General features: G+C 33.6%; 1 protein-coding gene across 1 annotated transcript in view; it reads right to left on the bottom strand.

The window, feature by feature from the left end:
* LOC144446607 (protein TALPID3-like) overlaps positions 1 to 14,797 on the bottom strand; it is a 90,598-nt gene that overhangs the window by 39,109 nt on the left and 36,692 nt on the right. Inside the window, exon 10 of the mRNA XM_078136414.1 lies at positions 1,371 to 1,485. Within this exon, the coding sequence (XP_077992540.1) occupies positions 1,371 to 1,485 (115 nt within the window). The remainder of the gene's footprint in view (positions 1 to 1,370; positions 1,486 to 14,797) is intronic.

Below are 14,797 nucleotides of genomic sequence, written 5' to 3'. Positions count from 1 at the left end.
TGTCTAGCTGGATTCTAGGATGAGGAAGTTGTTGCAAATGTTTGATAACTGCAATATGTGCCGACTAGAATTCAGTTTCCAAATGATGAATTGCAATACTTTTATGAAACTTTGGAATGGAAGACTGTCAATGTTTACAAATTACTGAGAGTGCCATGGTGACTTTCTATGACTTGTGGCCCAAGTTGCTAGACCACAAGAATGAGTCGAAAACAAAGAGTTCAGAATTCAAATGATTGATTATTTACTTTATTCATATATCCATCAACTACTGAAGAGTCAGCACTATTAAACTACATCAATTAGTAAGTTAGGTCATACATGAACCTGTCAGTCAGTCAGTCAGTCAGTCAGTCAGTCAGTCAGTCAGTCAGTCAGTCAGTCAGTCAAGTAAGTCAGTCAGTCAGTCAGTCAGTCATTTTGAATTAAATATCTATCTATTTATTCACATATCCAGTCAGTCAGCTATTAAGCATGTTAGTTAGTCATCAGTTAGTCAATCAGTCAGTCAGTCAGTCAGTCAGTCAGTCAGTCAGTCAGTCAGTCAGTCAGTCAGTCAGTCAGTCAGTCGGTCAGTTGGTCAGTCAGTTAGTCAGTTGGTTGGTCAGTCAGTCAGTCAGTCAGTCAGTCAGTCAGTTGGTCAGTTGGTCAGTCAGTTAGTCAGTTGGTTGGTCAGTCAGTCAGTCAGTCAGTCAGTCAGTCAGTCAGTCAGTCAGTCAGTCAGTCAGTCAGTCAGTCAGTCAGTCATTTTGAATTAAATATCTATCTATTTATTCACATATCCAGTCAGTCAGCTATTAAGCATGTTAGTTAGTCATCAGTTAGTCAATCAGTCAGTCAGTCAGTCAGTCAGTCAGTCAGTCAGTCAGTCAGTCAGTCAGTCAGTCAGTCAGTCAGTCAGTCGGTCAGTTGGTCAGTCAGTTAGTCAGTTGGTTGGTCAGTCAGTCAGTCAGTCAGTCAGTCAGTCAGTCAGTTGGTCAGTCAGTTAGTCAGTTGGTTGGTCAGTCAGTCAGTCAGTAAACCAATCAGTGAGCGAGCCAGTCAGTCAGTCAGTCGGTCGGTCTGTCGGTCAGACAGTTGGTTCAGTTAGCCAGACAGTAGTATTAATGTAAGTTAGTCACTTACTCAATCTGACAATCCACCCATCATTAAAACCCTCCTTTGCATAGTGCATCTATGAATGAATGAATGAATGAATGAATGAATGAAATAACCAACCAACAAATGTGTCAATCTATCAGTCCATGACCAGCTTTTCTCATCCACCCTTCAATCAATCCTTTCCTTCATCCGTTCACCCATCAATCAAATTCTACCTATCATTTCTCTATCTCTCCAATTGAATATCTCTTCATCTGCACAACTCTCACCTGAAGCACTGTTCTCATTTCTCGTTTCAGCTGTCCTAGATCATTTACTAGTTTATTGGCTTGTTTCTCCGCTGTGGTTGGGTCACTGGATAACCTTGCATTAGCTTCTGGGGACCTGGACATAAATGAGATTATGAGATTGCCATGAGACATATTATCATTCATTGACATTCAATGATAGCACCACAACATATCCTGTTATTCTTCTACAAGATGAGTACTCTCTTTGAATGACATCAATATGATCACATTCAACATTAAAATAGAACCCCAGATATTAGAAAAGTGATCACATTCAACATTAAAATAGAACCCCAGATATTAGAGAAGTGATCACATTCAACACTAAAATAGAACCCCAGATATTAGAGAAGTGATCACATTCAACACTAAAATAGAACCCCAGATATTAGAGAAGTGATCACATTCAACATTAAAATAGAACCCCAGATATTAGAGAAGTGATCACATTCAACATTAAAATAGAACCCCAGATATTAGAGAAGTGATCACATCCAACATTAAAATAGAACCCCAGATATTAGAGAAGTGATCACATTCAACACTAAAATAGAACCCCAGATATTAGAGAAGTGATCACATTCAACATTAAAATAGAACCCCAGATATTAGAGAAGTGATCACATTCAACATTAAAATAGAACCCCAGATATTAGAGAAGTGATCACATTCAACATTAAAATAGAACCCCAGATATTAGAGAAGTGATCACATTCAACACTAAAATAGAACCCCAGATATTAGAGAAGTGATCACATTCAACATTAAAATAGAACCCCAGATATTAGAGAAGTGATCACATTCAACATTAAAATAGAACCCCAGATATTAGAGAAGTGATCACATTCAACATTAAAATAGAACCCCAGATATTAGAGAAGTGATCACATTCAACACTAAAATAGAATCCCAGATATTAGAGAAGTGATCACATTCAACATTAAAATAGAATCCCAGATATTAGAGAAGTGATCACATTCAACATTAAAATAGAACCCCAGATATTAGAGAAGTGATCACATTCAACATTAAAATAGAATCCCAGATATTAGAGAAGTGATCACATTCAACATTAAAATAGAACCCCAGATATTAGAGAAGTGATCACATTCAACATTAAAATAGAATCCCAGATATTAGAGAAGTGATCACATTCAACATTAAAATACAACCCCAGACATTAGAGAAGTGACTACTTCAACAGCCACATTTCACATGATGATGCATGTCACTTGACTGACATTTCATGCATGCAATTTTCAATATATATTTATGATATTTAAAACTAGCAGTCTTTTATTTTTTTTATCAGAAATTCCTATCTTTTGTTTTTATTCCTTCACAACTGATATAACAATGTTTACTTGTGTGGAAACATTGATCATTTAGGTGAATTCTGAAGTGTGTAAATATTGTAATCTGAGAATTTTTCATCAAATTGTGTGTACATTATGATCCAAGATTTGTGAAATTTGTTATACTGTCAATATAGTAATAGAAAGAAAGAGCATTATCCAGATTTGAGAAGCCCATACAAGTCAAACAACATTAGCTTCAGGGGACACGCACATCTACAGAGTTTCACTCTAAAAACTAATCAACTTATACAGTGGAGTTGACTGTGTATCTCAAGATGTTTCATCTAAACTCTCTTAATAATTCAATGTCTAACAATATGACAACATGTTTTTATTCAGGGAAGACCAGGAGGTTATCTACCTATTCAAGTTCACCAACTTCTCAATGATTTCCTACTAAAATTACATCATATATACCGGTACAATATACAGGAATACAGCAGGCAAATTTGACCAGAATCTGTCATCTCTGGTACAGGGTATCTAAACTTTAGTATTACTAATCAATCTGTAATGTGGTGATGTTATGTCATATAGTCATACTTTCATTGACATTTTGAGTCTGTATTTCCAACTGATGAATTAGCATGTGGATGCTGTTAAGCTGAGCTCTAAAACCAGCTAACACATACCTCATTTGATATTAGTCATAATTCAAACTGTCTGAAAATGTGGAATTTTTTTTAAGAGTCAAAAAATCTCCTTTCTATTCTTTTGATAAGTTGTAATTTTTACACGAAAACTAACTGTTATTGGAGACACAGGTTGTGACTGCTGCAACCCCATATAAATTCTGATCAAAATATTGGCAAGTGACAAATTCTGTTTTCCAAATGTCACAGAAAAGAGCAAAGGGATAGCAATTACCAGCTTGGGGCAGAATCACATCTTTAATAAGGGTGTAGCCTTAGGATAGCATAGGGAAAGGAAATACACTGACCTATGTGAATGAAATGCTAACTGATGGCTCCCACTATATTACTAAAACTCACTCAATTTGCCACTGTACTTGTTATATCTCTATTGCCATGGTAAACGTGATCTCTAAAGCAATTTATTACCCCGTCTTGACTACATATTGGTTTTCAATGTATTAATATAATAGGTGTGCAATCATAGCACGATGTTCTAGAGTTTCACTCTATAGTTTGAAGTGTTTTGATCATTGTCTCTATATCTAGGATATTACTGATGTAAAGTTTAATAATATCATGGTTATCAAAGTCAAGTTGAAGGGAATATGTCACTTGTTGCGGTTCATGATTGAACAATAAGATTTTTACTGTTTTCCTGAATTTTAAAAACCAACATGTTTCATTTTCTACCTAATTCTGGCTGCTATATTTGATGTCCAGTGAGTCACAAAGCATTACTTTACATTGCGTGACTTCTCTAAAGATAAAACAACTAAGATCATTCAAATTAGCTGTGTACAGACATGTTGTACATTGGTGTAGGGAATTCTGGGTAAGCAAACAACTGAGGTGCTTAAATTACTTATGCTTACATCATCTGTGACTGTATCTATCAGTCTGTCTATTGTTTCTACCTAATCCACATAGAAATGAGGATTATGATGCCATGTGACAGTATTTTAAGGAAGAAACAACAGATACAGGCACTAAAGCTAAGCTTGGTGATGTAATACTGTTTGCATATTACCCAGAATTCTGTCAATTAGTATACTAGTATGTTTCAGAAAAAGTAAATGACAGGAAATTCCAAGTATACTGTTGTTAGGGCAAATATATCTCCTGAATTATGAAATCTGCCCATTAATCAGAGGAATGTAGAAAGATTTTTTGTGATGACATCACATTTCTAAGTTTATCTGATGTACCTTGTGAAATTAAACAGTATGTTCAGCATGATATGTATTGAAATATCACTGAGTGGGTTGTATAGAAAGTGATGCTGCAGGCAAGCAGGCAGGCAGACAGACCACCTGACCGAACACCTGACCAACTGGCACAGATAGACTCCTTACAAGGTGATAGGCGAAGATATATTTGATCTGACTCACAGCGAAAGAAGAATATTCTCCCCTAAATAAAAAAACTTTCAACCTGCATTTCTTTTTTAGCCAGTTGGCAGAATGAAATCTGGTTACCTGGATATCTAGTTTAATTTTAAGCTGTACAACACTGTGCTATCAAAGAAAAGATATACATTGACATCACTTTGTTCATAGACCCTACACCAACGTTGGTGTAGGGTCTATGCTTTGTTTGATTCTATCTTGATTATGGATCAGTAAGAGAATTCAGGATGTAAGTATGAGTGCTGACCATTGTTTGAAGTTGAAGTTTCCTTTTATGAACTTCTACTAGTACAGATCTAACATCATCTGCACACTAATTTTTGTTGATGTGATAAATATGATTTGTAAGCGAGTCAGTTTGGAGGATGAAGTCAGATTCTCAGAGAAACTTGGAACAGGTTTTCATAAAGGTGTGTATAAAGATGAAAAAAATCAGAGACAACTCTGGTTTCATGGTGACCTCAACAACCACATCAAATCTTTCATTTATCGAAAATTACCCATGGTTTAGAGATGCTGAGGTTAAAATTTCATGTTGCAAAGCAATAATGTCACAGTAATAAAATGAGTTTCATATAAGTTTTATAGAAAGAAATACTTGGCACAAAACTGCTTGCCCTTTCTTAATAGGGAACTTGCAATCCAGACTGAGCATACTAAGATACAAAGGACTATGGCATTATATGTAGTTATCATAGTACCTAATCTGAAGCTATCAATAGAATAAACCTCCTACAATGGTTAAGGTAACCATGACTAGATTATTTCTGTTTACAAAAATGTAACATGATTGTTTATATTACTGATTGATTCATATTTTGTCATCATATCTCCCATGATGCAACATTCAGGATATTCAAGATGGAAGGTTTGCAAGTTACCTATTAGAATGTAATGAAGCAATTCATAATAAGTGGAACCATTTTGATCTTTGCTATTGCCATGGTTACTGTTATCATATGATGATGAGGCCCACATATTCACTCCCACACCCCCAACATACATACTTCAAGACATTTTAAGGCAACTTCAGCAGCAAACACCCAAATCTAGTTTCTGTTTTGCCTACATGTTTCTGTTCTACCACAAACTTAAGACATTTCAGACAATTAAAAACTATGGAATCTTCTTGCCATTTTTCACTCTATATCTTTTTGTTTTGGAAACAATTTTGCAACTAAAGGATGAAGTTTATCTTGTATCAGTGAAACATGTCAGTGCTCCAATACAAGAACTAATGCCTGGTTTGTTTGCAGAAATTAAGAAAACATAGCTGGATAGCAAGTGAATATGGTGAACAGACATGATAACTTTTCCTACTTTTCCCAATAGCATTAATCATAGCTTTCAATAGATGTTGTTGAGTTGATACACTTGCTGTGGGAAAAGAGAAGAAAAAAAAACCATACCCAGCATCACCATGGTGGAGATAAATATTTGATTCATGTCATCATCAATAATTTGAATAAACCGTGTTGTTAAAGTTGCTAAGCCTTTTGGCATCCTTCTAATCCTTCATCTTGATTTCCTATTCATGTCTGATGTCTTATAAATTGAAGGATAGTCTAATTGACTATGTACCCCCATTGGCCAAAAGATTTGCTTAAAAGGTCAAAGGTTACAGTTATGTATTACAACAGCTTTATTGTCAATTCTGTCTCTCACTTTGAGATTTGTTAAAGGTTTTTTTCAGAGTCTATGCGTGTGGCCAATCTTTTGAATTACAGTCTGGGAAATGCTCTAGGTTTTAATAATTAAACTATAAATGTACTGGTTGATAAGAAATTATCTTCCTTAAATGAGAACTTTATTCAGATGTTGCTGAAATTTCCACCATGAGCTTCTGATACTATAAGACATAATATGATTTAAAGTTGGCTTGTGCAAGAAACTACTATGAGACTGATGTCGCAATTTTCAATTATAACCCCTCCCCCTCCTTCTTCCATCTCTTACCCCAATATACCCTACACAATATTACATGCAAAACCCACTTAACACATTGAACTGTTTGTATGTTTATATGTCTGTGATGGGCACTACACATAAAAAGTTGATAAGGTTGCAAATCAAAGTGAGGTGCCTTTGACTCCTATAACGTATGTCACCTTTGTGTCAGGTTTGAATGAGATTAGCCTTTTTGTGTAGTGGCAATGTGTGTGTCAGCAAAACGGCTGGTACAGGCAGTGACAGTTGGACTGACTAACTTGTTCCTATAGCTCCCTCAGGGTTGTGCTACTTTGGGGGTCTAGTGACTTGCTTTGGTTACCACTTGTGTATCATAATCTTTATGATGCTGTAGTATTTTCGTCAAGCCTTTTATCTTTTTCGTTAAAAAATAAATCACAACTACCAAAACAATACACCAATTACTCACACATAATCATTCTAACACAAAACTTGTAAATCAAAATAACAAACAAACAAACATACCAATCAATTAATCAATCACATTATGAATAACAAACAAACAAACATACCAATCAATTAATCAATCACATTATGAATAACAAACAAACAAACACACCAATCAATTAATCATTCACATTATGAATGAAAGGTTTCCATAGAAAAGAAAAGTACAAATCTTAGAGACAGACAACCCACTTTGAATCAGGCAAAAGTAGAACAGAATACATTCAATATATTGAGCCAAGTTCCTCTCCTACTTATCTGATTGATTGCTTGTATGCACCTTTGACAACAATTGATTATAAAATGTTGTTGTCAGGTCAGTATTGTAATTAGAAAATCCCACTTCACAACAACAGTTTAGTTGTAGATGTATGTATAATAAAATACCAATACACTATGGTGATTTAGTTGTAGATGTACGTATAATAAAATACAAATACACTATGTAGATTTAGTTGTAGATGTACATATAATAAAATACAAATACACTATGTAGATTTAGTTGTAGATGTACATATAATAAAATACCAATACACTATGGTGATTTAGTTGTAGATGTACGTATAATAAAATACAAATACACTATGTAGATTTAGTTGTAGATGTACATATAATAAAATACAAATACACTATGGCGGTTTAGTTGTAGATGTACGTATAATAAAATACAAATACACTATGTAGATTTAGTTGTAGATGTACGTACATGTATAATAAAATACAAATACACTATGGTGGTTTAGTTGTAGATGTACGTATAATAAAATACAAATATACTATGGTGGTTTAGTTGTAGATGTATGTATAATAAAATACAAATACACTATTGCGGTTTAGTTGTAGATGTACGTATAATAAAATACAAATACACTATGGTGATTTAGTTGTAGATGTATGTATAATAAAATACAAATACACTATGGTGGTTTAGTTGTAGATGTATGTATAATAAAATACAAATACACTATGGTGGTTTAGTTGTAGATGTATGTATAATAAAATACAAATACACTATGGTGGTTTAGTTGTAGATGTATGTATAATAAAATACAAATACACTATGGTGGTTTAGTTGTAGATGTATGTATAATAAAATACAAATACACTATGGCGGTTTTTAGTTGTAGATGTATGTATAATAAAATACAAATACACTATGGCGGTTTAGTTGTAGATGTACGTATAATAAAATACAAATACACTATGGTGGTTTAGTTGTAGATGTATGTATAATAAAATACAAATACACTATTGTGGTTTAGTTGTAGATGTACATATAATAAAATACAAATACACTATGGTGGTTTAGTTGTAGATGTATGTATAATAAAATACAAATATACTATGTCAGTTTAGTTGTAGATGTACGTATAATAAAATACAAATACACTATGGTGGTTTAGTTGTAGATGTATGTATAATAAAATACAAATACACTATGGTGATTTAGTTGTAGATGTACGTATAATAAAATACAAATACACTATGTCGGTTTAGTTGTAGATGTACGTATAATAAAATACAAATACACTATGTAGATTTAGTTGTAGATGTACGTATAATAAAATACAAATATACTATTGTGGTTTAGTTGTAGATGTATGTATAATAAAATACCAATACACTATGGTGGTTTATTTGTAGATGTACATATAATAAAATACAAATACACTATGGTGGTTTAGTTGTAGATGTACGTATAATAAAATACAAATACACTATGGTGGTTTAGTTGTAGATGTACGTATAATAAAATACAAATATACTATGGTGGTTTAGTTGTAGATGTACGTATAATAAAATACAAATACACTATGGTGGTTTAGTTGTAGATGTACATATAATAAAATACAAATACACTATGTCAGTTTAGTTGTAGATGTATGTATAATAAAATACAAATACACTATGGTGGTTTAGTTGTAGATGTACGTATAATAAAATACAAATATACTATGTCAGTTTAGTTGTAGATGTATGTATAATAAAATACAAATACACTATGGTGGTTTAGTTGTAGATGTACATATAATAAAATACAAATACACTATGGTGGTTTAGTTGTAGATGTACGTATAATAAAATACAAATACACTATGGTGGTTTAGTTGTAGATGTACATATAATAAAATACAAATATACTATGTCAGTTTAGTTGTAGATGTATGTATAATAAAATACAAATACACTATGGTGGTTTAGTTGTAGATGTACATATAATAAAATACAAATACACTATGGTGGTTTAGTTGTAGATGTACGTATAATAAAATACAAATACACTATGGTGGTTTAGTTGTAGATGTACGTATAATAAAATACAAATATACTATGGTGGTTTAGTTGTAGATGTACGTATAATAAAATACAAATACACTATGGTGGTTTAGTTGTAGATGTATGTATAATGAAATACAAATACACTGGCGGTTTAGTTGTAGATGTACGTATAATAAAATACAAATACACTATGTAGATTTAGTTGTAGATGTACGTATAATAAAATACAAATATACTATGGTGGTTTAGTTGTAGATGTACGTATAATAAAATACATATACACTATGGCGGTTTAGTTGTAGATGTACGTATACTAAAATACAAATACACTATGGTGGTTTAGTTGTAGATGTACGTATAATAAAATACAAATACACTATGGTGGTTTAGTTGTAGATGTATGTATAATAAAATACAAATACACTATGGTGGTTTAGTTGTAGATGTACGTATAATAAAATACAAATACACTATGGTGGTTTAGTTGTAGATGTATGTATAATAAAATACAAATACACTATGGTGGTTTAGTTGTAGATGTATGTATAATAAATACAAATACACTATGGTGGTTTAGTTGTAGATGTACGTATAATAAAATACAAATACACTATGTCGATATAGTTGTAGATGTATGTATAATAAAATACCAATACACTATGGTGGTTTAGTTGTAGATGTACGTATAATAAAATACAAATACACTATGGCAGTTTAGTTGTAGATATACGTATAATAAGATACAAATACACTATGGTGGTTTAGTTGTAGATGTATGTATAATAAAATACAAATACACTATGGTGGTTTAGTTGTAGATGTACATATAATAAAATACAAATACACTATTGCGGTTTAGTTGTAGATGTATGTATAATAAAATACAAATACACTATGGTGGTTTAGTTGTAGATGTATGTATAATAAAATACAAATACACTATGGTGGTTTAGTTGTAGATGTACGTATAATAAAATACAAATACACTACGGTGGTTTAGTTGTAGATATACGTATAATAAAATACAAATATACTATGGTGGTTTAGTTGTAGATGTATGTATAATAAAATACAAATACACTATTGCGGTTTAGTTGTAGATGTATGTATAATAAAATACAAATACACTATGGTGGTTTAGTTGTAGATATACGTATAATAAAATACAAATACACTATGGTGGTTTAGTTGTAGATGTATGTATAATAAAATACAAATATACTATGGTGGTTTAGTTGTAGATGTATGTATAATAAAATACAAATACACTATGGTGGTTTAGTTGTAGATATACGTATAATAAAATACAAATATACTATGGTGGTTTAGTTGTAGATGTACATATAATAAAATACAAATACACTATGGTGGTTTAGTTGTAGATGTACATATAATAAAATACAAATACACTATTGCGGTTTAGTTGTAGATGTATGTATAATAAAATACAAATATACTATGTCAGTTTAGTTGTAGATGTACGTATAATAAAATACAAATACACTATGGTGGTTTAGTTGTAGATGTATGTATAATAAAATACAAATACACTATGGTGGTTTAGTTGTAGATGTACATATAATAAAATACAAATACACTATTGCGGTTTAGTTGTAGATGTATGTATAATAAAATACAAATACACTATGGTGGTTTAGTTGTAGATGTATGTATAATAAAATACAAATACACTATGGCGGTTTATAAATAGTCGTAGATGGACTTATATTAAAATACAAATACACTATGGTGATTTAGTTGTAGATGTATGTATAATAAAATACAAATACACTATGGTGGTTTAGTTGTAGATGTATGTATAATAAAATACAAATACACTATGGTGGTTTAGTTGTAGATGTACGTATAATAAAATACAAATACACTATGGTGGTTTAGTTGTAGATGTACGTATAATAAAATACAAATACACTATGGTGGTTTAGTTGTAGATGTATGTATAATAAAATACAAATACACTATGGCGGTTTATAAATAGTCGTAGATGGACTTATATTAAAATACAAATACACTATTGCGGTTTAGTTGTAGATGTATGTATAATAAAATACAAATACACTATGGTGGTTTAGTTGTAGATGTACGTATAATAAAATACAAATACACTATGGCAGTTTATAAATAGTCGTAGATGGACTTATATTAAAATACAAATACACTATGGTGGTTTAGTTGTAGATGTATGTATAATAAAATACAAATACACTATGGCAGTTTATAAATAGTCGTAGATGGACTTATATTAAAATACAAATACACTATGGTGGTTTAGTTGTAGATGTACGTATAATAAAATACAAATACACTATGGTGGTTTAGTTGTAGATATACGTATAATAAAATACAAATACACTATGGCAGTTTAGTTGCTGCATGTAGATGTACATTTAATCCTCACATCTACATTCAACTTGTTATATTGTCATAATTATTCACACTGCACCTTTCCTACCTTGACTCGATTTTTATGACTGAATGTCTACATGTATAAAGTATATCACAAAACTGAGACTGACGTCTAGTAGTGATGTGGTGATGCCACCCAGTATTTTATGTACCAAATACCAGTAGTTTTACTGTTGCCCTTCTATTCAGCAAGACCACTTGATACACTGTGTCTAAGTCACATGTCTGTTGACATTGTATACTGGGTGACAACAATGTCATGAGTATACCCCCTGTACTTCAGTTTGATTACAGGTAGTTATACTTACGGTCTAACCCTACATTGTATATTTTCATGGCATGATTTTTAGCATTACTATATAACATCTCAAATATTTCCAAATTTCGTTCCCACTACAGGCATGATACAAAACTCCAAAGACACTTTTCATGGTTTAGAAAGGTATACAGGTATTTGAAAGGTGAAGTATTGCATTGATTAAATTAGGAACAGGATACTCTAGTCCACAGGTTTATTGTCTAATAAAGTCTATTTCTTGATCATCATCCATGCCTTGTGTCTGCGCTATACAAAAGGAAATGAATAGCTATGTAGTTGCCATGGAAACTCATAACTAGTGATATAGACATGTAATGAATGGTACAATTAACAGATGTGTTACTTCACTCAATGGTAAATGTTTGGGGAGAAATGCTTGTTCATTTTATATAAAACCATGATGATAACATTTAACTTACTCTAATATTGATATGACTTTTTCATGTTTCATGGGGAAAATATCAGAGAAATGAATATGAAATGTATACAGGGAGCACCCAGCTGGTCAAAATCTGAGGTCATTCACGCAACCCACTTTGAAGCAAACTTCAGGCCAAGGGGAATAGTACTTCTTTCATCATTTCAATGCTTTCTGTTGAGTACAATAGCACTAGCTTCCATGGATTATGATGTGTAGTTTAATCCTCTATTTCCCAAAGGGTTTGAGTCTTTCACTCCCAGCTTGAATTTACTTGTAGTTGGGTCCTTGCCAATGGTTAGTGTTTAGCATTGACAGACTGACTAACTACAAGTTGGGCAGTTTCAGCAACTACAATTTATTTCAAGTTGGTTGGTCGAACTACAAGAGAGTACAATTCATATACCTTCAATACAATCTAGTACAAGTAAAAATAGACTAGTACAACTAATAGCAAGTTGGACTTTTTCTGTCACTTACAATTTTTACGAACTGGTCAGACTGACTACAACTGAGTACGAGTTAGCTGCCTTGACTACAAAAGAGTCTGACTTGGCTGAGCATAAAGTACAACGTAATACAATTTAGTCTACCATCAGGAAATGTAAGTACATCTTGATCTCACTTCATAGTTGGTAATTTTTGACTTGGCACAGACAAAAAATTACCTGCAAATAGGACTGGGGGTATACCTATTATACTATGTATGGGTCAGTACGGATATCTCTTTCCGCTACAACCAGTCCTGCAGTAAAATAAATAAGATATTTGGGGTCAGTTACCACACTTTGGCACTGAGTATGTCAGAGAATATCTTGAGGACACCCCACCCAGGGGCCCACTATAGTCCTTAACAATAGTTTATTGTCTTTAACGTCCACTTCTGGTAGTAGGTCGAGAACTTATAGCTTGTTGTCGTCGTCTTGCTGCACCTCTCCTTCGCCCTTGCCTTGATGCATCTTCCCAACGTCTTCTGGCCTCTTCCTGTAATTCAGGCTCATACTGTGTCTCTTGGACTGTGCTGGGGGTTCCAGTGGCAACCCGATGATATGGCAGAAAGCAGTCCTTGCACAGGTTGATGGCACACTCCCTGCATCTGTAAACGGTAGAGACGTAGCATCCCTTTCTTGTTTTTCTTCCCATCTGGATGCAGAACCTACAGCTTGCAGCACGGGCTTGGCTGTGTATCAGTGTGTGGTTCTTGTATGTATCAAGTGGAGGTGCAGAGCTTCTCAAAGCTTGGCGTCGGGTGGTGAATCCACCAATAAGTGCCATTCCAACTTCAATCTGGAAATTCTTATGGGACTTTTTTGGATCAACTTTTTCTCTGTACATCAGCCATGCATTTGCTATTGCTGTATCTAACAGGTAGAAGAATATATACTTCCACCATTTGTGGGTTTGCCTCTGTGCTGTATAATAGCAGCGTAGCTGGTTGGCTCTGTCAACTCCACCCATGTACTGATTGTACTGGTCTACGACTTCTGGTGCAGGGAGAGAATACGGCTGTTTTCTTCCTGTTTCCCGTGAGCGAATAAATCGCACCACTCTGCGATGATTAGTTCTGTACCCCTCGTAACATGTTGTCAGCAAATTTAGGAGGTTGGAGTCTTTCCAGCTCACCACGACCATGTTACCTTTCTGCCTAGAGACAAACTGTCCCCTCTGTAGATTCTTGATTTGGGCACTGTCAGGGTTTCTCCGAGCATTTGTGCGTAATGCATTGGGGAAATCCCTTCTATCCTGTCTTATACTGCCAATGAGGTATGTGTCATGGTCCTCAAGCAGTGTTTGAGCCATACCAATACTGGTGTAAAAGCTGTCTGTGTACAGGGTGTGATGCTTGCCCATTACATGTTGAAGGAGATCAACACAGATTTTCTGGGTTCGAGAAACATCTCGGGAATCCCTCTCATGGCTTCCAGTGGAGGTCATGAACTTCATATTGCCAATATAGCCAGTCACAGCATCCGCCAATGCATAGACTTTGAAGCCCTTAGCTCTTGGTTTTCCCTTGATAAATACAGTTGGGATACCAGCAAACCTTCCTTTGTAGCCAACTATTCCTTCATCGATTGCTAGTTGTTCATGCAAGTTGTACACCGTAGTGAATTGGTCCAAGACTGCATCTAGTATTGGTTGCACTTT

This window comes from Glandiceps talaboti, chromosome 2 (assembly GCF_964340395.1).
Source record: "Glandiceps talaboti chromosome 2, keGlaTala1.1, whole genome shotgun sequence".
NCBI classification, from domain to species: Eukaryota; Metazoa; Hemichordata; class Enteropneusta; family Spengelidae; genus Glandiceps; species Glandiceps talaboti.
Note: the sequence above shows the minus strand (reverse complement) of the source record. Positions and strands in the feature narration are given on the sequence as shown.